At 45.3% G+C, this 20,518-nt stretch overlaps 1 protein-coding gene across 4 annotated transcripts in view; it reads left to right on the top strand.

Moving 5' to 3' along the window:
- Positions 1 to 3,535: 3,535 nt before the first annotated feature.
- The window catches only part of TUBGCP3 (tubulin gamma complex component 3), a 152,498-nt gene continuing 135,515 nt past the window's right edge, over positions 3,536 to 20,518 (top strand). For all 4 annotated transcript variants that reach the window (XM_073350050.2, XM_073350029.2, XM_073350040.2 and 1 more), the window contains exons 1-3: positions 3,536 to 3,761; positions 14,127 to 14,234; positions 18,112 to 18,179. In XM_073350050.2, the coding sequence (XP_073206151.1) occupies positions 3,686 to 3,761; positions 14,127 to 14,234; positions 18,112 to 18,179 (252 nt within the window). In that variant the 5' untranslated portion in view covers positions 3,536 to 3,685. The remainder of the gene's footprint in view (positions 3,762 to 14,126; positions 14,235 to 18,111; positions 18,180 to 20,518) is intronic.

Here is a 20,518-nt window from a genome sequence, read left to right as displayed (position 1 = left end):
GCATCCATCATGTGCACTGAAGGAGGAAAAAGATTGTGGAAAAAGTGATAAGTGATCATCTAACTAAAGACTGTACCATAATGCATACACATAAGGGAGCTGAATTAAGGTTGCACAGGTAACTACAACAATGGCATTTCCTAACTTTTGAGTGCTTGACTTTGCAACTACATAATTTTCCTTTATATCATTTTTATAGATTTTTTTTAAAGAATCAGTTAAAAACATTTTTATTACGTACAAATGTAACTCCCATATCATGCATTATCAGCAGGGTTTTAGACCTTGAACACTCAGCACTGAAGAGCAGACTGTTAGCACTTGAGCTATGGCAATAACTACATTAACTGGCTGCAGGAGAAAATTGTTGTCCTGGTGTGGAGGGGCAGGTGTGATGTTCTGTTAGTTCCAGAGGGTGGTCATGGGAGCCTGGTCCATCTCTTTCTAATCTCTACAGGAGTTGCAGGAGCTTCTGTCCTATGTGGGACCACCTGAGGAGAGGATGGAATTCTAGGACTATGTGCCATGCCAGCTCAGGGTTAGGGGTGGGGGACAGCCCAGCCCAGCCCAGCCATCCCTCTCCTTCTTCACCACTGCTACAGTGAGGGCTATTGCTGCTGCTTTGGTGGCCTGAACACAATCTTGGATTTAGTTCAAGTTCAATTATTATTTTGATATGATCCCAAAATGTTCCTATGGAATGTAAGTGTGCTAAGGGAAATGGTGATTTTTAACAGTTTATAACTCCGTTAAACATGAACAGATTTTCAGGGGAAAAAGGAAAGGTGCTTCTCTATTCTGAGAGCTTTCTCCAAGTTGTATTTCAGAGGCCTGCTGCAAATGATAGAAGTGTTAGAGATTTTCAAAAGCTAGTCACAAGAACCTTTTACAAAGTGTTGTGTAATGTAAATATATGGGTTACTTCTTCCTCCCTCTATAATTTAGTAAAGACCACATGAGTAAGAATTTCCAGGAGTGGGCCCTTAGTCTTCTTTTAACCACAGATGCACGCAAGCAGCATTTTGCAAATATAAACATGTAACCCATGTGTCAGTGTGTGTTATGTGTGACATCCCTCTGCTGCGTTGACACAGTCTGTGGGTCTGTTTCAGCTCTTGGCTAGAGACGCTTGCTCATTAGCTCAAGTAGAGACTCCTGCTTTTAGTGCTTGGGCCCTTAGTATTTTGATCAAGGTGGTGGCCCGTAACCCATCTGGAGGGGTCACACATATGCATACCTGCCTTCAAGAGGAAAATGAAAAGCCTGACATTTCCCCCTTTCCTGACATCCTCAGCCACCTCCCTCCAAATGATAAAATTTTCCCAGTGTCTCTTTCTTTTTTCTACTTATAACCCTTCTGCCCATCAGAGTTGGCAGCAACAAGGGCTGGGTTCAATATCTAGAGGATCCATTCCAATAACACAATGCAAACCGGCTTGAGCCCCCACCCAGTGACCTGGGACAAATATATACCACCCCCGCTAGGCGCCTCCAAGAGGCAATACTTCCCCTCTCACAAGCACCTAGTCTGAGTGCAGCAAAAAGCCTTTTAATAACAGAGAGAAACACTGTGGCATTATGTTGGGGAAACACCACCAACAGGATTCATAACACAACCCATGAGCAAAAAAAACCCACCCCAAGCAAATTGGGGCATGCCCTTTTCCCTTTGGTTCTTGAGTCCAGCAACCTCAAATCACCCAAAGTCCCAAAAGTCCAGTGACCCAAAAGTCTCTGTCCCTGGTCAGGGCAGCCCCAGAGTTCAAAAGTTTATCTGCGGAGCTTTACCTCCCAACCTGGGTGGAGATGGGACAGGGGTAAGAGGCACCTTACATGATCTGAAGCTGACCGCCCCATAGCTCCGCTCCACTTCGCCAGCCGCCCCACGAACTCCTTCGCTCAGCTGCGCTCTGCTCCGCCAGCCGCCCCACGAACTCCTTCGGTCAACTGCGCTCCGCGGCCCACGAGCAGCTCCTGCCATCCACGATCTGCTCCGCATCAAACTGCTTCACCAGCCTGTCCACAAGGCACTCCAGCCATCCCGCAAACTGCTCCACAATATATCTTCAGGCTCCCCCACTACTTAACACAACACTCACTGATTTCAGCTCTTAGGTGAATTCAGCTCAGCAGCCTATAACTAGACTTCTAATGAAATCAAAATTAGCTCTGATATTCCACAGTGGAGAGAGAAGGAAGTGCAATTAGTATGTAAGGCCCATACCACCAAGTATTAATACTTGTCCCCAGCCTCTCTCCATTCACAGAGTTTTGGAACCCATGACCCTTGGCTAGCGAGTGCTACTTAGATGATGGTGAATCCCTCCATCATAACAAAAGGCCACGTACAGTGCCAAGCACAGTTCCCATAATCAGGGTAATAACAGTTTATTCTTCCTGCCCCAATAACAGAGACACTGGGGATCCCACAGCAGCCAAACTGACCATTTGGGCAGCTATGGTCTCATTCTAGGCGGGGTGGGTGTGCCTATGCAAATGAGATCGGCCCCTGAAGTTCTTTTCCACAACTTGCCACACCTCACCACCAGATGTCAGGGTGGAGCTCATCCTGACACTGCTTACATACTCAACATCATGATTAAGCAGTGGAACCGAGCCAGGGTGGAGACCAAACTCCAGAGATTATGGAGGCTGCAAATCTCCATCAGATCCTGCATCTGTTTCAAGGTGGACAAGCAGTGCAGGCATCATATGCTGGTTTCTTTTAGGCCACAACCTTGTTTGCATTGAACAAGTTGAAATTTTTCCAGTGGGACAGTTTTCTGTCAGAAAATTCTGATTCCACAAAATGGAAATGTTCCACAGGACGGTGAATTGATAACAAGCATGTGTGACAGGAAATTATCAAAATATTTCTTTTCTATGTTTGTTAGAGTAAGATTTATAATTTCAACTTTTCTATGAAATATGGTGTAATGTATAATATAAAGATCACACTGCTAAGCTGCAGGGAGCTATTGGGGAACAGGGCATTTGGAGAGGGCAGCGGAGCTTTTGATTTTTCATCCCATTTCAGGATGGAAACAGAAGTCTTGGCATTTTGCAATCTCCTGGTGGCTGGAGGGGCCGTATTTTGGCCAGCCCTCATTTGCAGCATGACATAACTCGGTGACATCGTTGGGTGGTCGTGAGGCTGGTGACGACATAGAGCAGGTCGGGTGACAGCCTGAAACACTGCTGGGGTGTCACCATGGCAGGAGCAGGAGAGTCTTGGGTCTGGCAGGGGCCTTGTAGACCCCCCCCCCAAAAAAACCAAACAAACAAACAAAAAACCTGTCGTCAGCACCGAGGGGACGGGGGCGGGGAGATCTGCATATTCCTGTCCTGATTTTTGTGCTAATCCTAGCCGCCCCCTGCGATGGTAACGGGCTCTACGTGTGGGTCTGGGGTCAGTATCTGGCTGAGAGGACCGGCGGTCACTTTGTGCCCCGGAACCTCTCCGCCGGGGCTGTGTGAGGAGAGCGGGCGGTGTTCGGCGCTGCGCGCTCCGGGTCGCCCAGCGCACAAGGGTATTGTGGGCGCTTGCTGCTTTCCGCGGGTTCTGTTAAAATGGCGCCCTAGGTAATGAGAGGCGGCGGCCGTTAGGCTGTGAGGCGCAGGGCGCGCGCGCGGGGGCTGTTGCAGAGGGAGGTTCCCCGCCCCCTCCCCACGCCCCGGGGTGAGGATGGCGTGTCCGGATCAGAAATCCCCCAACGTTCTGCTACAGAACCTGTGCTGCCGCATCCTGGGCAAGAGCGAAGGTAACAGCCCCCCCTCTCCCCCCGCCCGGGAGCTCGCGGGACAGCGCGAGCCCAACGGGGAGCCGCCTCGCGCGGCGTCCCGCGGCTGAAACCCAGGCCCCCTGCTCTGGGTGGGGCGGCTGCTGCTGTCAGCTTGCTCCTCACTGGAGTAGCGGGGCCGTGCCCGCCCTGAGCGGCAGGCAGGCGTGGGCCGGCTGATGGAGACCCTGCCCCAAGGGAGAGGGGTGGGGCGGCGGCTGAGAGCCTGCTCCGTGCCATGGCCCTGGGGAAGGGGAGGAGAAGGAGACCAGGGAAAATAGATGGAGAGGGTGGGACGTGCTCGCCCTGTGTGTTTCGAGGCGCCAGAAGTGGGAGGAGAGAGACCCCACTTTCCCCAGGGGAGAGAGCGAAACTTCCATTTGCCTGCTGCTGTGGTAGTTGGGGAAAAGGGGAAACCCGGGAGTGTCTCAGTCTCCTGCTCTCCCTCCAAGCAGCTGCAGCCAAGGCAGGGATTCAGCCTTTAGCAACAGCAGCAAAATACTTAAGACTTGTCTACACTTACAGCACTGGAGCAGTGCTGCTTTAGCGCTCAGTGAAGACTCTCCTCAGTCGGTGTAAGTGCTCCACCTCCCTGAGAGCAAGCCTACACTACTCCTGAGAGCTCCCGTCGTCGGCAAGCTTCTTACGCCACCACCACCGCAAGAAGCGGAAGCTGTGTTGGCGGGGGAGCGTCTTCTGCCGACATAAATGCTGAACACACCGGCACTAGGTCGATGTAACTTACATCGCTTAGGAAGGATGTCTTTCATACCTCTGAGTGATGTAAGTTACATCGATTTAAGCAATAGTGTAGACCAACTTGAGAGGCTGTAGTTATGTCAATGGGAGAAGGCCTCCTGTCAACATAGCAGTGTCTACGCTCAGGGTTAGATCAGTATAACTGCATTGCACAGGGGTGTATTTTCCATGTTGCTGAGTGATGTACTTATAGTGACGTGTAGTGTAGACCAGGGCTTAGTTTAATTCTGCTGCTCAGAGCCTGAGGACAGCCATAAAACGCTGTCAACTGCTGTGTGCTTGGTTTTTGCCCTGGGGGTTGCCTTGAAGGTGTGTCCCACTTACCTCTTCTGTGAGAATGTTCACCCTGCTGTGTTAGCCCGCTCCTGTAGCTTAGCTCTGCCCTGCCGATGGCCTGTGCTGGGTCTGGCAACAGCCAGCTCTGGGCTGGAGCGATGGGCTAGCTGCCTGCTGGCTAGACACCCAGCTGAAAGGCTGTGCTCCCTGGGGCTAGGTGCTTCCTGGCAGCATACAGAGCCTTGGCCTGTAGGTGTAAAATTTTGAAGTCCCCTGTCTCTTGCTGATTCTTAGGCTATGTCTACACTACCTCTTTTGTTGGTATAGTTTATGTCGCTCAGGGGTATGGGAAGAAAAAAAGACACTGCCAGTGTGGACAGCATCTCCCGCTGACGTAGCTACCGCTGCTCGTTGCGGGTTGTTTAATTATGTCGATGGGAGAGCTCTCTCCCATCAGCATAGAGTGACTACATGAGAGACCTTACCGTGGTGCAACTGCATCGATAGGGCTGTGCTGCTGTAAGCTCTCTAGTATAGACGTGGCCTTAAAAGAAAAAGCTGCTTTCTGGAGAGAGATGCTCCCCCCTGGAAGATGGGGCATGGGGTGGCTCATTACTCTCTTCTTCTATGGGGAAGGACATACCTCTTTTCTCTCTCTTTTGGTTCCTAGAAATATATAAGGAGAGCACTTCCAACCCTCTCCATCAATTCCCTGTCCTCATTTTCCTACCTTCCCCATCACATACGCTCTTCTTTGCTCCTATCCTGTCAAGCAATTCTTCCATCAGCTGAATGAGGTTTTATAAGGGCTTAGACCAGGGGTGGGCAAACTTCTTGGCCCAAGGGCCACATCAGGGTTGCGAAACGGTATGGAGGGCTGGGTAGGGAAGGCTGTGCCTCCGCAAACAGCCTGGCTCCCGCCCCCTATCTGCCCCCTCCCACTTCACACCCCCTGAATGCTCCCCTCAGAACTCCCGACCCATCCAACCCCCCTTGCTCCTTGTTCCCTGACTACTCCCTCCTGGGATCCCCTGCCCCTAACCACACCACCCCCCCAGGACCCTATCCAACCCCTCCCCCCCCCCCCCGGGACCCCTGTCCCTTATCTAACTCCCCCCCCCCTTACCCTTACCATGCCACTCAGAGCGGCAGGACAGGCTTATTTGAAAGCCTGGGAGGTGGGAGGGTGCAAGCCTCACTGCCCGTGTGGCGGCTTTGCTGCGGGGGAGGGAAGACGGCCAGGGTGGGGATGGGGGTGAGCCTTCCTGGCCGGGAGCTCAGGGACTGGGCAGGATGGTCCCGTGGGCCATAGTTTGCCCACCTCTGGCTTAGACCTGTGGTTCTCAACTTACTTATGCGACCCACAGTGTGTTACCTGGGCCGCAGGAGCTGAGTGGCCGGGCAGCGGCAGCCCAGGCCCCGCCCCGGACCCCCTGCCATGTGGGGCTGGCCGGCAGCCCCGACCGGACCCCAACCCTGCTGCGCTGGATGGTGGGGCAGCTCGGATCCTACTGTGCTGGGCAGCTGGGAACCTGGACCCAGCCACATGGGCTGGCCTTCAGCGCACAACTGAGCTGGGCCACAGCTGTGTGCTAGTTGGGCCACATGCGACCCAATCTCACTTACACAGATTTGTGTGGCTGCCCCCAGGCTTTAATCAGTAGTACTAAGTACTTAGTTGCTGCTAGAGGCTGAGTCCCTGCCTTGTCTGCAGCTGCTTAGGGCATGTCTACACCTAAAACCCTGCAGTGGTGCAGCTGTGCTGGTATAGTGCTTCAGTGAAGATGCTATTGTGCTGACAGGAAAGCTTTTCCTGTCGGTGTAGTTAGCCACCGCCTCTCGCACAGGTGGATTATGTCGGTGGGAGAAGCTCTTCTGTTGATATAGTGCTTTCTACACCAGGAGGGTTAGGTTGGTATAACTGTGACACTCAGGGTGTATATAAAGACTAACAATATTTTCCACATCTCAAGGACGATTTTAACCAGTTGATTCTGGGAAACTTTCACGGGAAAGCGCATCAGCCACTTTGTTAGAAGCTCCTGCATGTGTTGGATGTCTAAATCAAAATCTTGGAGAGCGAAACTCCACTGAATAAGTTTTTTGTTATTTCCCGTGGCGGTATGAAGCCACTGTAGTGCAGCATGGTTGGTTTGCAAGTGGAAACGCCGTCCCCAAACATATGGGCGTAGCTTTTCCAGAGCGTAGACGATGGCGTAACATTCTTTTTCACTGACTGACCAGTTGCTTTCCCTCTGACAGCTTCTTGCTGAGAAACACTACAGGATGGAATTCTTGATCCAGTCCTTCCTGCATTAAAACTGCTCCCACACCACATTCGGACGCATCTGTGGTTACTAGGAACGGTTTGTCAAAGTCTGGGGCCCTTAGTACAGGGTCAGACATGAGTGTCGCTTTAAGCTGGTTAAAGGCCTTCTGACACTCTTCAGTCCACTGAATGGCATTTGGCTGTTTCTTTTTGGTTAGGTCTGTCAGTGGGGCAGCTATTTGGCTGTATTGTGGTACAAATCTCCTATAATATCTGGCCAGGCCTAAGAAGGATTGGACCTGTTGCTTTGACTTTGGGACAGGCCACTTTTGGATAGCGTCCACATTGGGGTCTGTCGGGGGTTGATAGTTCCTTGACTCACCTGGTGTCCAAGGTAAGTCACTCTGTTAGGCCTATTTGACACTTCTTAGCCTTAACAGTTAGTCCTGCCTCCCTTATGCTCTCGAAGACTTTTTGTAGATGTTCCAGGTGTTCTGCCCAGGAATCCGAAAATATGGCCACATCGTCAAGGTAGGCGACTTCTCCCAATCCATCTATAAGTCTTTGGATGGTGGCGGGTGCATTCCGCAGCCTGAAAGGGAGTACGTTAAATTCATACAGCCCGAGATGTGTGGTGAAGGCTGACCTTTCTTCTTGGTGGATTCATGTAGCAGTACCTGCCAGTACCCCTTGGTTAAGTCCAAGGTAGATATGAACTGGGCCCGTCCCAGTTTCTCCAATAGTTCATCTGTGCGTGGCATTGGATAGTTGTCTGGGCGAGTTACGTTTTTGCGTGGACTACCATAAGCTAAATGCTGTATCTCCCCATCTGGTTTGGGAACTAGAACCACTGGAGATACCCGTGCACTGCCAGAGGGGCGGATTACCCCCATCTGTAGCATATCCTGGATCTCCCGTTCTATAGCTGTTTTAGGTTGAGGAGACACCCAGTAAGGTTGGACTTTAATTGGGTGAGCATTACCTGTGTCAATGGAGTGGTATGCCCTTTCAGTCAGTCCTGGGGTGGCTGAGAATGTTGGCACGTAGCTAATGCGCAGCTCCTTGATCTGCTGTCGCTGCATACGCCCAAGGGTCATGGAGAGGTTCACCTCTTCCACGCCACCAGCGCTTTTCCCTTCATAGTAGACACCTTCAGGCCACTCAGCGTCATCTCCTCCTTGGGCTGTAAACTGACAAACCTTTAATTCTCTGGAATAAAAGGGCTTTAGAGGTTCGGAGGGTGTTTTGTAGGTTGGGTACAAAGTCCAGAATGTTAGTTCCGGGAGAAGGTGTAAACCTCTCCCATTGCTGCTTCACCAACTGTAACGGCCCCTTAACCTCGTGGCCATATGCAAGTTCTAATGGTGAAAACCCTAAATTGGGATGTGGTACAGCGCTGTAGGCAAAGAGCAACTGCTGCAACGCTAGGTCCCAATCATTGGAGTGCTCATTTACGAATTTATGTATCATGGCCCCTAAAGTTCCATTAAATTTCTCCACCAGGCCATTTGTTTGATGATGGTAAGGGGTGGCAACCAAGTGATTCACCCCGTGAGCTTCCCAAAGGCTTTCCATAGTTCCTGCCAGGAAATTAGTTCCTGCATCTGTGAGGATGTCAGAGGGCCAACCTACCCTGGCAAAAATGTCTGTTAGTGCCTGGCATGCACTTTTAGCCCTGGTGTTGCTTAGAGCTACTGTTTCTGGCTATCGGGTGGCAAAATCCATGAAAGTCAGTATGTACTGCTTTCCTCTGGGTGTCTTTTTTGGAAAAGGACCCAGAATATCTACAGCTACTCGCTGAAATGGAACCTCAACGATGGGGAGTGGCTGGAGAGGGGCTTTGACCTGGTCTTGGGGTTTTCTAGCTCTTTGGCATACCTTACAAGACCGGACATGGGTAGAAACATCCTTGCCCATTCTCTCCCAGCGGAGTGACCTCCCCAACCGGTCTTTGGTCCTGTTCACCCCAGCATGGCCACTAGGATGATCGTGGGCTAAGCTCAAGAGCTTGACCCGGTACTTAGTTGGAACTACCAACTGTCCCTGAGGATTCCAGTCTTCCTGGTGTCCACCAGAAAATTTCCTTGTATAAAAGTCCTCTTTCTACAACAAACCTGGATCGATTAGAAGAGCTGAGAGGCGGTGGGTTGCTCTGGGTCGCCGTCCAAGCTCTCTGGAGGCTTTCATCTGCTTCCTGTTCGGACTGGAACTGTTCCCTTGATGCTGGAGACATCAGTTCCTCATTGGATTGTGGACCTAGGTTTGGTCCTCTGGAAGCGATGTAGGGGATGGGGCTGTTTCCGTTGACTGTGAACCGCTCTCCGCTGGTGCACTATGTTGGGGTTCAGGCTCCAGTTGAGCCTCTTGTGTCGGGTTATCAGCTGCTGCCGGTTCAGGTTCAGTGGGGCCCTCTGGTGTTGGGGTTGCAAATACTGGATTCAGTACTGGCAATGGGTCTGGTGCTGGTTGTTCCGCCAGTTCCAGTTCTGGGAGTGGCTCTGTCTGGGTCTCTGGGACTGGATCCACTACTGCTGATGCAGACGTTGGCATGGGGTCCAGGTCCATCACCTCTGACCGGGTCCTGGTAGAAGTTTCCAGAACAGAGCTAGGTGGGATGGCTTGCTTAGCCTGGCTGCGGGTGACCATTCCTGCCCTCTTGGCTAGCTTCATATGATTGGCCAAGTCTTCCTCCAACAGCATGGGGATGGGATAATCATCATAGACTGCAAAAGTCCACGTTCCTGACCAACCCTTGTACTGGACAGGCAGCTTGTCTGTAGGCAAATTGAAAGAGTTGGACTTGAAGGGTTGAATTGTCACTTGGATCTCTGGGTCAATTAAATTGGGGTCCACTAAGGAAGCATGGATAGCCGACACTTGTGCTCCGGTGTCCCTCCTCGCGGTGACCTTCTTCCCGCCCAAACTCGCAGTTTCCCTCCACTCCGAGGGTATCTGGGATGTATCTGGGCCTGAGGACCTCTGGTGTGATTCCGGTGCAATGAACTGTAGTCTGTTGGGGTTCTTGGGGCAGTTGGCCGTCACATGCCGCGGCTCGTTACATTTAAAACATCGTCCAGCTGACGGGTCACTAGGGCGAGGTGGGTTGCTGGAGAATGGTGTGGCAGGATGATAAGGTGTCTGGAGTATTCCTTGGTGTGTAGTTGGGGTCTTGGGCTGCCCCCGGTAGTAGGGTGTGGTCTGAGGGTGTCCCTTCTGGTATCCGCTCCAACTGCAACCAGGGTTGTTTCTCTCTCCTCCCTCCACCCGTTTTGTTCCGGCTTGCCCCGCTTCTCTGGCGATCTGGAACTGCTCGTATCGATCAGCATAAGAAGCAAGACTTTCTCTTCCAATAGCTATAGTCTTTTGAAAGGTGTGAGAGTTGTCTGATATTACTAACTTTGGGAAGTGCACCGAAGCAGATCAGTTGCTTATTAATAAAAGGAATGTTCCGGAAGGCTGTCCTCCAGTTTATCAGGCTTATCTGGAAATAAAAATTATCTAGCCAGTATAATTAAATTCTTGTATTTGTCTCTGATTTTCCTCCCTTTTAAATTACACCATTTCTTACTATTTTTCCTTGTTTTTGCCCACTAAGGATTCTCCCTCCTTTCCTCTTTAGTTTTTCTACACTTTTCACATGTGCTTTGTTTAAAGCTCCTTTTAGGCTTTGAAATGGAACATGAAAACTGCATCATACAGTTCTGATAGATCACAGTGTGGAGGGGGAGGGGAGGAATAGATGCATGCATAAAGGACATTGTCTACTAAGCATCAGAAATTTGCATTTGCAGATGGAACATAAGAATCTACTTTAGGCAACTCAAATTAAGATTTTATAGATCTTGAATTATTGATTTTTGTTTGTTTGTTTCCCCTCCTCTGAATGTAGCAAGCTTTTCACACTGTTTTTTATGTATTTGGTAAATATAGTCGCTTATAATTAATAGCATTATTCTGCTGTGTTTCTATTCATAATTTTTAGAATTTGGAGTCTTCTGTTTCCTCTGGATAAAGAGCTCACATCAGAACACTGAAAATTAAATCACATCTTCCATAAACAATTTCATCCTTCTCATCTATTAGGCAGATCAAGATGGCAGTGTTGCATAGCAGTTGCACTTGTTTACATGTTTATGCAATGTGTGTATCGTGTGTACACATCTATTTTTAAGTTCATCTAATGTCTCATGGGGGACATCTGCTTATGTAATAAACTTCCTGTGTGTGTTGCTATTGGACATCTTACTGCAAAATATATCTTTAATTCTTATGACTTCTGTATGCCATCTTACTTGTTCTGTACGTGAAGTCAGGAGTGTGACACCAAAAGCGCTCCCACAGAAAGTGAGTCTCTTGCAAATCAAGGACTTTGAAATCTTGGTTGGATAGGTAAACCATTTTGGTTCAAAGCGATTGTATAACTGCAGGTCCAATATAAATCTTAAGAAAAGTCTCAAATTTTGAAGATTAGTCTTGAATTATTAAAGGAGGGGCCAAAAGTTCATTGATTCAGTCTTAGCAGAGAGCAAGGACTAAATGGATAAGGAGACTGAATTATCATTTTGGAAACAGATGGTCTCTCCAAGTCAGGATAACCCAAAATATCCTCTTTAGGGTTAAGTCTCTCACTGGTGAGGATTTGTTTTTAAATTTTGTTGTTAGATTGAATACGGATAAGATTTCAAAATAACTGTTCAGAAACTTTTGCTTCCATGTCTTTTGTCCCATAATCTGCACAGCAAAGTCATATTGCACCACAGAACTGGAAACATAGGTAGACTATACATTGGCTGATGCAGAGGCAGTTTTCAAGGGCACAGACAGCAAAATGTTTAATTCTGAAATAACAGCAATTTCTTAGACACACAGAAAGCAATATGGTTTTACTTGCTACAAAGGAATGTGTTTGTAATAGTAACACACATACACCATTAACTGTGACCAAACTAAATGTTATTTTTACTGGTAAACTCAAAATATAAATGCAATAGATTTGAAAAATAGAAATTGCATTGATCAGCTTCAAATGCCTGTCCACATACCATAGTGGTGCCATACCATATTATACAGTCTATTAGGACAGTGATTATATGCAACTCCCTCTCAAATAGGTGCTGTAACAAAAGTTCTACTGCCGGTAATGAGGGGGATGTGTAGTGGTGGTATAGCTGTGTCAGTCCCAGGGTATTAGAGAGAGAAGGTGGGTGGACCAACTTTTATTGGACCAACTTCTGCTGGTAAGAGAGGCAAGCTTTGAGATATTGACTGACTGCTCTCTCATATCTCTCTTAAAAGTATCTCTAGATAACAAAGTAGTACACTTACCATTCATTTACTTTCCATTCACTTACCATTTCAGAGTTAAGGTATTGTAATTAAAACATGCATTTATTTATAATAGTAAAAATGTGGTGTGCATGGCCAGTGGAAGATTTTTGATGTACCTGCTCTTAAGTGCTTGAATTTATGAAAATGCGATGATTTACCTAGTACTTTAACACCCTCAAAAGCTTTTGAAACAATTTTTTTTTGTTTTAAGATATGGCTGTAGCTCAACTTCTGTGACTTACAAATATATTTGCAAAAGCATAAAGTGAAGACCTTTATGTAACTCTGCACATATACAGAGCCAAACCTGTCATAACAACTAGTAATATCTGAATACTTACACAAAAGTTCAAATAATATGATGGCAGTGTTCTATAATACAGTTTGTCAGACTTTTCCACCTGGGACCTCAAATCCACCAGCTATTGCATTTCAGGACTTGCTCAAATTCTATAGCCCTCTCATTTGAGCTTGCTGCAAAGATCCTTGGAGAGTGGTTGGGGTTGGATAAGTGGTATTTGAGAGGTAGTGCTAGGGCAGAAGGAGGGGAGAATGTAGTCTTCCTCCCTTAAGCTGAATCCTAGTGCCTGTGGAATTTTGCTGGGTTTTTCCTTTCTGCAACTCAGATGGTACCCGCTTCTGGGTTGCTTCTTGTGGGTGGAAAAATTGAGGATTAAGCTGCTTCTTCCTTTGTTAGTGTTTGTTTAACCTTGATCAACATCTAGCATTCAGAGATGCTGATCGTTAATTGCTCTGGTTCATTGTCTTCCATTGCCAATTTGAGATGAGCTCAGTCTTTGTTTAGTGGCTTTTCTACGCCTTGCCCTTATCTGCCATTTGATTAGCATGCTGCTATACTTAAGTGCCTCCACTATTAAATTTATTCCTAAAATAAGCATATGATAAGTTTATTGTGATCATAATGAAATTGATTGCTGACTAGTTGGATTTTGTAGGTTTTAAATTGAACTGGAGGCGTACTTTTAATTTTTTTGGTAGAAAGTTACTGGGGTAAAGTACTTGGTCCTTGCACATAACAGTTTAAGAAACTGAAAGATACTTTTTCACCCTACCAAAATTAAGTAGGTTTAATTGATTTGTCAAAACTAATGAATAAACATGGTGTGAGAGTTAAAGCAGATCTCTTGCAGTTTTACTAATCAGTATGTTATGTTATTACCATGGAATTCTGTAGTTTGACTTCAGTAAATCTCCAGTTTGATTCAAATCTGCTCTTGGGGAGCCTGGAATTCAGACTTGAAGAATGCTTAGACTGGGGAGGAGAAAGGAGATTATGCCCCCTCGTTTTTGTGTTTGTGTGAATATTGACCCATACTAAAGACATGTTATTGACTGAACTGTTCATGTTTGTAGGTAGTACTGATGTTTGCCGCATGAAGCAAGATGCTAAGAAATATGCTGACAGAAGGAGGTGCCAGCACTTTTAAGTTGTAGTTTACTTCCATGATTGGATTTGTGCTCTTAAAGTGCCTGACTGTTTCTGCATAAGAGCTTACAGGACAAAATATCAGTGCAAGGTAGTATTAGGGGAAAGATTTGATCTAGTCACTATCATATTTGATCTCTCATCTGAAACGTCTACATTTTTTGCATTTTTATTTGACTTAATCACTTAGTAACATGGCAGCTCTTATTTATTTTTTCTTCATTTTAAAAGTTGGCTTAACTAATTTTTTTCCCCCTCCCTCTTTCAGCTGATGTAGCCCAGCAGTTTCAATATGCAGTGAGAGTTATTGGAAGCAACTTTGCTCCTACTGTTGAAAGAGATGAATTTCTTGTTGCGGAGAAAATCAAGAAAGAACGTATGTCTGGCTTCCTTTCATCTTCAGTAATTTAGATCTGAATAATTTTAAAATGAATCATTGTTTTGTTGAGGGTGAAAATTGTAACAATATTCTAAGTGTGTTTTAAAATACCCCTCCAAATACCAGAAACTAGTTCTATAAGTAATAAGGGTGAAACTTGTTCACCATAAACCTTAAATTTGACTCTTAACATGCAATTTTTAAAGTCAGGAAATGCCAAAGTGAGTTTTACTTACTTACACACACACACACACACACACCCCCCTCAGATACAAAATACACTTTTTTTAACTACAAAAACACACACCCCTCAGATACAAAATACACTTTTTTTAACTACAAAATTAGATATACTCTGTTCTATTGCACTTTCTGTGCTTTGATACAAGAGCACCAAATGTAGTATGAAAGCAGTAGGGATGCAGTACATCCCTCTGCAAAAAAAAAAAAAAAAAAAAAAAGCGTACTTGCTCTCTACAGATTCTTGAGTTCATAGTAAAATGTGTGAGCAAGCTGTGTGAGGGAATATTTTAATTACATGTAAACCTCCCAGTTGGTAGATATTCAGAGCTATTAAGCGTAAACCTATTATATTGGATCAGGATTAACATACATCGTCGGTTAGAACTCCTCTTAAAGAATATCTTGGTTAGAGTTCATATTGCCTTCTCCAAAGAAGAATTTCAGAATTCTCCAACTCAAATTTTCAAAGCACAAATATTCTTCAGTATGGATCTTCAGCACTGAAGGTTTTCTATGTAGTTTGGTCATCGTTACATAATGCAGCATACACACCTGATTATGCAGTAGATTTGACACCAAGAGTTTATAAACTTACTCTTTCCATTTCTCCCCACCTTGTCCCCCTCCCCTGATTTTGTGGGTTGAGTGAGCCCTCATGAAAAGAAGTAGTGGGTTATATCCTTCTTATTAACTCTCACTTAAGAATTGTGGTGCAGGAAGTGACTTTAGTTGCAAAAATGTCTTTATCGGTAGCTTTTAATACTGGCATGTAGAGTGTTTGACACATTTTTATTTTTATTATTCTGTAAAGGTTTCTGTAGATTATTGCTTGATTTGGAGTCTGACTATTTTTACTGTAATGTGCTCTTGCTCTTTCAAATGACCACTTTAAAGCTTAAGACAAAACTCCAATTTCCTGGAGAAAGCTTTCCTGTTTAACTAGTTAGATGACTGAGACTAAGGTACGTTCTTCTGATGTATTGAAGTACTATGCTAAACTATTTCCACCTATGCTCTTCACTTTCTGTGTGATGTTGGGCAAATCACTTTACTTCTCTGTGCCTTACTTTTCTCATATGTAGAATGGGAATGATGATTTTGCTTTTCATAGAATCATAGACACTGGAATGCGTTACCTAGGGAGGTGGTAGAATCTCCTTCCTTAGAGGTTTTTAAGGTCAGGCTTGACAGAGCTCTGGCTGGGATGATTTAGTTGGGGATTGGTCCTGCTTTGAGCAGTGGGTTGGACTAGATGACCTCCTGAGGTCCATTCCAGCCCTGATATTCTATATTCTATGAAAATCCCATTACTCATCTAAATTTCTGTTGGTGGGCTTGCACAAAGTTGTCTAAGTTCTGACAGTACTGAACTGCTCAGTGTCTAACTTGTGCCTAAATCCTGGTCGCTTCCTCAAACTAGGCCTTCCCACATCATCCTGCCTCCAGGGCCTGATCCAATAGGATGCTCAGAGGCTGCCAACTGGATCAGCCTCCACACACAGCACAGAACTGGTGGTGATGTAGTTCTCTCTCCCACACCACCCCCTTTATACCCAATAGCCCAGAGGTGAGAACACTTACCCAGGATGTAGAGATGGTGGTTCCAAATACCTCTCTGCCAGGTGTAGACTTGAACCCATGTCTCCTTCATCCCAGATAAGCACCCTAACTATTGGGGTATTGGATATTCTGCGCGGGGGGTGGGTCTGTCCAACCCTCCATATGAAGCTGTTCCACTTTGTATAAAATATTTAAATATTTATTGGACCAGAGACCGAATGAGTGACTGTAACCCAGTGATCAGTGAACTCATGCTGGACACCCAAATTCCAGTCCCTGCTCCAATGATTGATTATTTAAAAAGTAAAAAAGCTTTGAGTGTGACTGACTCACTCTCCTCCCAGAATGCCCACTGGACCAGGGGTTTGGGCATTCATCTGGGATATGAAAGACCTGGGTTCAAGTCCCTGCTTCACATAAGGACATCAGGCAGAGTGGGGATTTGAACTCGGAGTGTGCTAACCAGTGGGCTATAGAGTATAAACGGACAACCACCACCTTCTCCCCAGCACTTCCTACTGGCTAGCTTAGGCAGCTCCCTACTCAGCTTACTGGCTTTTGTGAATCTCATACTTAGGCAATTGATATAAAAAAAAAATTAAGACACTTCGAAGTGGAGACACATAAGTCATGAGAGCATAAGTACAATTTAATAAATGTGAGGCCAGGTCTATATAGGAACATTCAGGAAAGTTAAGGTGACTCAACTAAAGGTGCAAAGTCAGTGCATGCTAAGACCACATTACTCTTGAATAAAAACATCCACATGCGGTTTTAACTTGTGTGTTTACTTCTTACATTTAGTTGATTTGACTTAATATTTTCTGGAGTGTCGCTGTACAGTAACTCCTCTCTTAACGTCGTCCTGGTTAATGTTGTTTCGTTATTAGGTTGCTGACCCATTAGAGAACATACTCTTTTAAAATCCTGCAATGTTCCCTTATAATGTTGTTTGGTCCCCACCCCCGGCTCTGCCTGCCGGGCATTCCAGCCAGGGAGCAGGGTCGGGCCAAAGGGGCTTGCTCCGTTCTGCCCGCCCAGTGCTCCCGCTGGGGAGCGGGGTGGAGGCACAGGGGCTTCCCCCATTCTGCCCACCCAGCTTTCCAGCCGGGGAGCAGGCAACCCCCACCCTGTTCCCAAGAAAGAGTGCCAGGTGGTCGGAATGGGACAAGCCCCCGCATCCTGACCCCTCTCCACAGCTGGAATGCCCGGTAGAGTGGGGCAAGCCCCTGTGCCCTGACCCTGGTATGCCCCTGCCTCAACAAAGCTTCACAATCATCATTTGTGAATACAGTATTAAATTGTTTGTATAAATTTTAAATTGTATATGTATATAATGTCTTTTGTCTAGCGAAAAACATTTCACTGGAATCTAACCCCCCATATTCCCATTAATTCTTACGGGGAAATTGGATTCACTTAACATTGTTTTGCTTAAAGTTGCATTTTTCAATAACATAACCAGGATGTTACATGAGGAGTTACTGTATAGGCGAGTCCTTACCTATATTTATTAGTAGAATGTTTTAGATAATCAGGAAGAGCTATAACACCTCAGAATTGTAATGGAATACAACTTTATCTCTGTCAGTGGCTTGCTTACTTATGGCCCAACTGGTATGGACCTAAAGTCATTGTCATTTAACACCTGTATAGTGATTGTGAAGTGAATAGATGATCTTTGCTAGATGCCATTTTGCAGAAAAAAATAGAATAACTCTTAGGACCTTTGCCTGCAGTCTGGGGATATGTCTTCACTGGAGTAAAAGACCAGCGGCATGGACACTGCTGTCCAGGATCAGCTGATCTGGGCTTGGGCTGTGGAGCTAAAAATTGGTGTGTAGATGTTCGGGCTCAGGCTGGAGTCTGGGCCAGCTGCAGGTGTTTGATTATTCTGTAGATGTACCCTTGGAGGCCAAGGAGTGCATGTGTATGGGAAGTGAACTGTCTCTTTATCCTCTTGCTTTCCTCCCACCCCACAAATTGCACAAATGTATCAATACAAAATAATGTTGTTACTATAATTGACTTCTTTAGTTTCATACCCTAAGAAGCATTTTCCTCTTAACAGTTGTGCGACAAAGAAGGGAAGCGGATGCTGCTTTGTTTTCAGAACTTTACAGAAAACTCCATTCGCAGGTATAGTAATGTGTGGCTTTACCAATAATTTCAGTCTTACAATGTGTTCCTTCTGGACTTGCTGTTAAATTTCCTATTGTTCAAAATGTAAGAAACTAGCTCGGATTAAAATAAAATTGAAAAATATCAGCAGTCTTTTGGTTTGCGTATTACTGCATAAAGGACATTTTATGGGAAGGAAGTAGCTTTGCAAAAATAGAAGTGTTTACTTTTTTATGTGTAAAATTGAAGGATTATCTCACTGCCACTTATTTTTAGGATAATGTGTCCTGAAGTGTATCGATGTATTGATTAGAAGTTAAGCAGTCCTCTTATTTTGAGTATTTAAGTGATCTGAGGTTTTCATGTTGAAGGTTAAGGGTTTTGCTGACTTTGAGAGTTCTGCTAACACACAAGCACTTACCAAAGAGCAGTGTATGTTAGTCTTTTCTGACAATAGAAGGTGATCTGTAGAGTCTATGTATCAGAAGAAGGGAAAGCTTTAGGCTAGAACTTTAGACGAGATGGAAAGAAATCAATACTTTAAATGTGTCCTGAATTCTCAAACTTGCACATCTGTCATGTTTGATGAAAATCTCAGTGAAACTGAGATAGCTAATAAGACAGTATCTTAAGTCATCTGTTTTGTATAGTGTGATAGGGAGAAATAATATAGGGATATTTTTAGTTGTCAAAAACTAATATGCAGGATTAAAATTTCCAGTGTAGTTGATCAGTGCTTTTCAACCTTTTTTTATTTGTGGATTCCTAAAAAATTTCGAATTGAGGTGCAGACCCCTTTGGAAATTTGACCTGTGGTCTGTCGACCCCTACCATAGAAGTCTGAGACTGAAAACTGACTTAACAGAATTCAACTATAAATGTTGCACATGCTTGGCATGGCATTTAACGCAGCATGAGAAAGGGCGCTAAACTGTGGGCTACTATGATGATAATACTTCTGGGTTTTGACGTGTAGGTGGGGGTATTCACATATTTTTGGTTGATCAGAAAAACGGAATGCCTGTTCTGGGATCTGAAATTTTTGTTTTCATCGTCAACTTTTGCAGATACCTTAGACATAATTTGTGGGACCCCAGAGGTCTGAGGACCACAGGTTGAAAACCACTGTAATAGAGGATTGTTAACATGTTTCAGTGACCACCCCCCTTATCTTAAAGGGGAAAAGTAACTTGAGTTAAGTAGGATAAAAAAAAGGTTCTACTAAGGAACTTTATATTGTGACAATGAATTCTATAGGCTAATATAATTGAGAAAAAAGAGCTTAGTAAGATCACGTAAAAATGGGACACTTATGTGGAGAAAATCCAGTGTTCCATTCAGAAAGAACAAAAATTCCATACAGTAGTTTGGAAGGAATATAAACCCTCATGCTTCTGGGTGTAAGTCAGTCTCTGACTTTAGTGGGTTAGGAAGAAACTTTCCGTGTGTGCAGGTTATTCCGCAGCTGCTCACTTCAGGACTTTTTGCACTTTTTTGTGAAGCATCTGGTACTGGCCATTGTCAGAAAAAATACTAGACTCTATGGGCCATTGGTGGGTAATACCTGTCTCATTGCAAATGAGACCCATTCAGTCAATCTGACTGTTGCATTTAGGTCCCACTCCTGCAAACAGTACTCAATTTTAAGAAGTCATTAAAGTTACGCATATGCTTTAGAAAAATAAGGCCCTAATCCTGAAAATACCAATGTTGTTGCTAAGTTTATCAGCTCACCTTTACTCCTTTTTCTCTTCCCCATGCATTCCACATGTCTACAAGATATCTTTTCCAGCTTCTGTAGTGATGGACAGTATCACCAGGTTGCAGTAGGGTCCATCATCAGCTCTTCCATTTCAGCAGCACTAACTTGCAGCTGTCCTCAGTCCTACTGTCAGCAGTCTTGCTACCTTGTTCTTTTAAGATAGCTTTTATATGTGTAAAATACACACACACTCTCATGCTTTGCTATTGATCTAATGTGGTATTATCATAGCTAGCATTTGGCAAGAGTAGTATGGACACACAGCATATGAGAATGACCAAAATTTAACCCATTATAACACACACAAGCAATACATACATTGCTTGAAGCAGAATAATAGACGATGTGAGCATAATTACAAGAATGTGACTATAACCTACTTAAACTTTTAAGCTGGCTTTAACCTTCTGTCCCCCCGTCCCCCCCCCCGTATTGTTAGTTGACATCTACCAGAACAAGCCGATAACTATTTCATAGGGCATTGTTTAGAACTTTTTCCGCTCCTCCCCGTTTCCCTATAGCAGTCTCTCTTAAATGCCTGTCATTGTAGTGTCTAAGCGCTAGAGTGATTTATTTTTTCTGTTTTTGAAAAGTG

This window comes from Lepidochelys kempii, chromosome 1 (assembly GCF_965140285.1).
Source record: "Lepidochelys kempii isolate rLepKem1 chromosome 1, rLepKem1.hap1, whole genome shotgun sequence".
NCBI classification, from domain to species: domain Eukaryota; kingdom Metazoa; phylum Chordata; order Testudines; family Cheloniidae; genus Lepidochelys; species Lepidochelys kempii.
The sequence above is the reverse complement of the archived record's forward strand: the minus strand, read 5'-3'. Positions and strand labels throughout refer to the sequence as shown.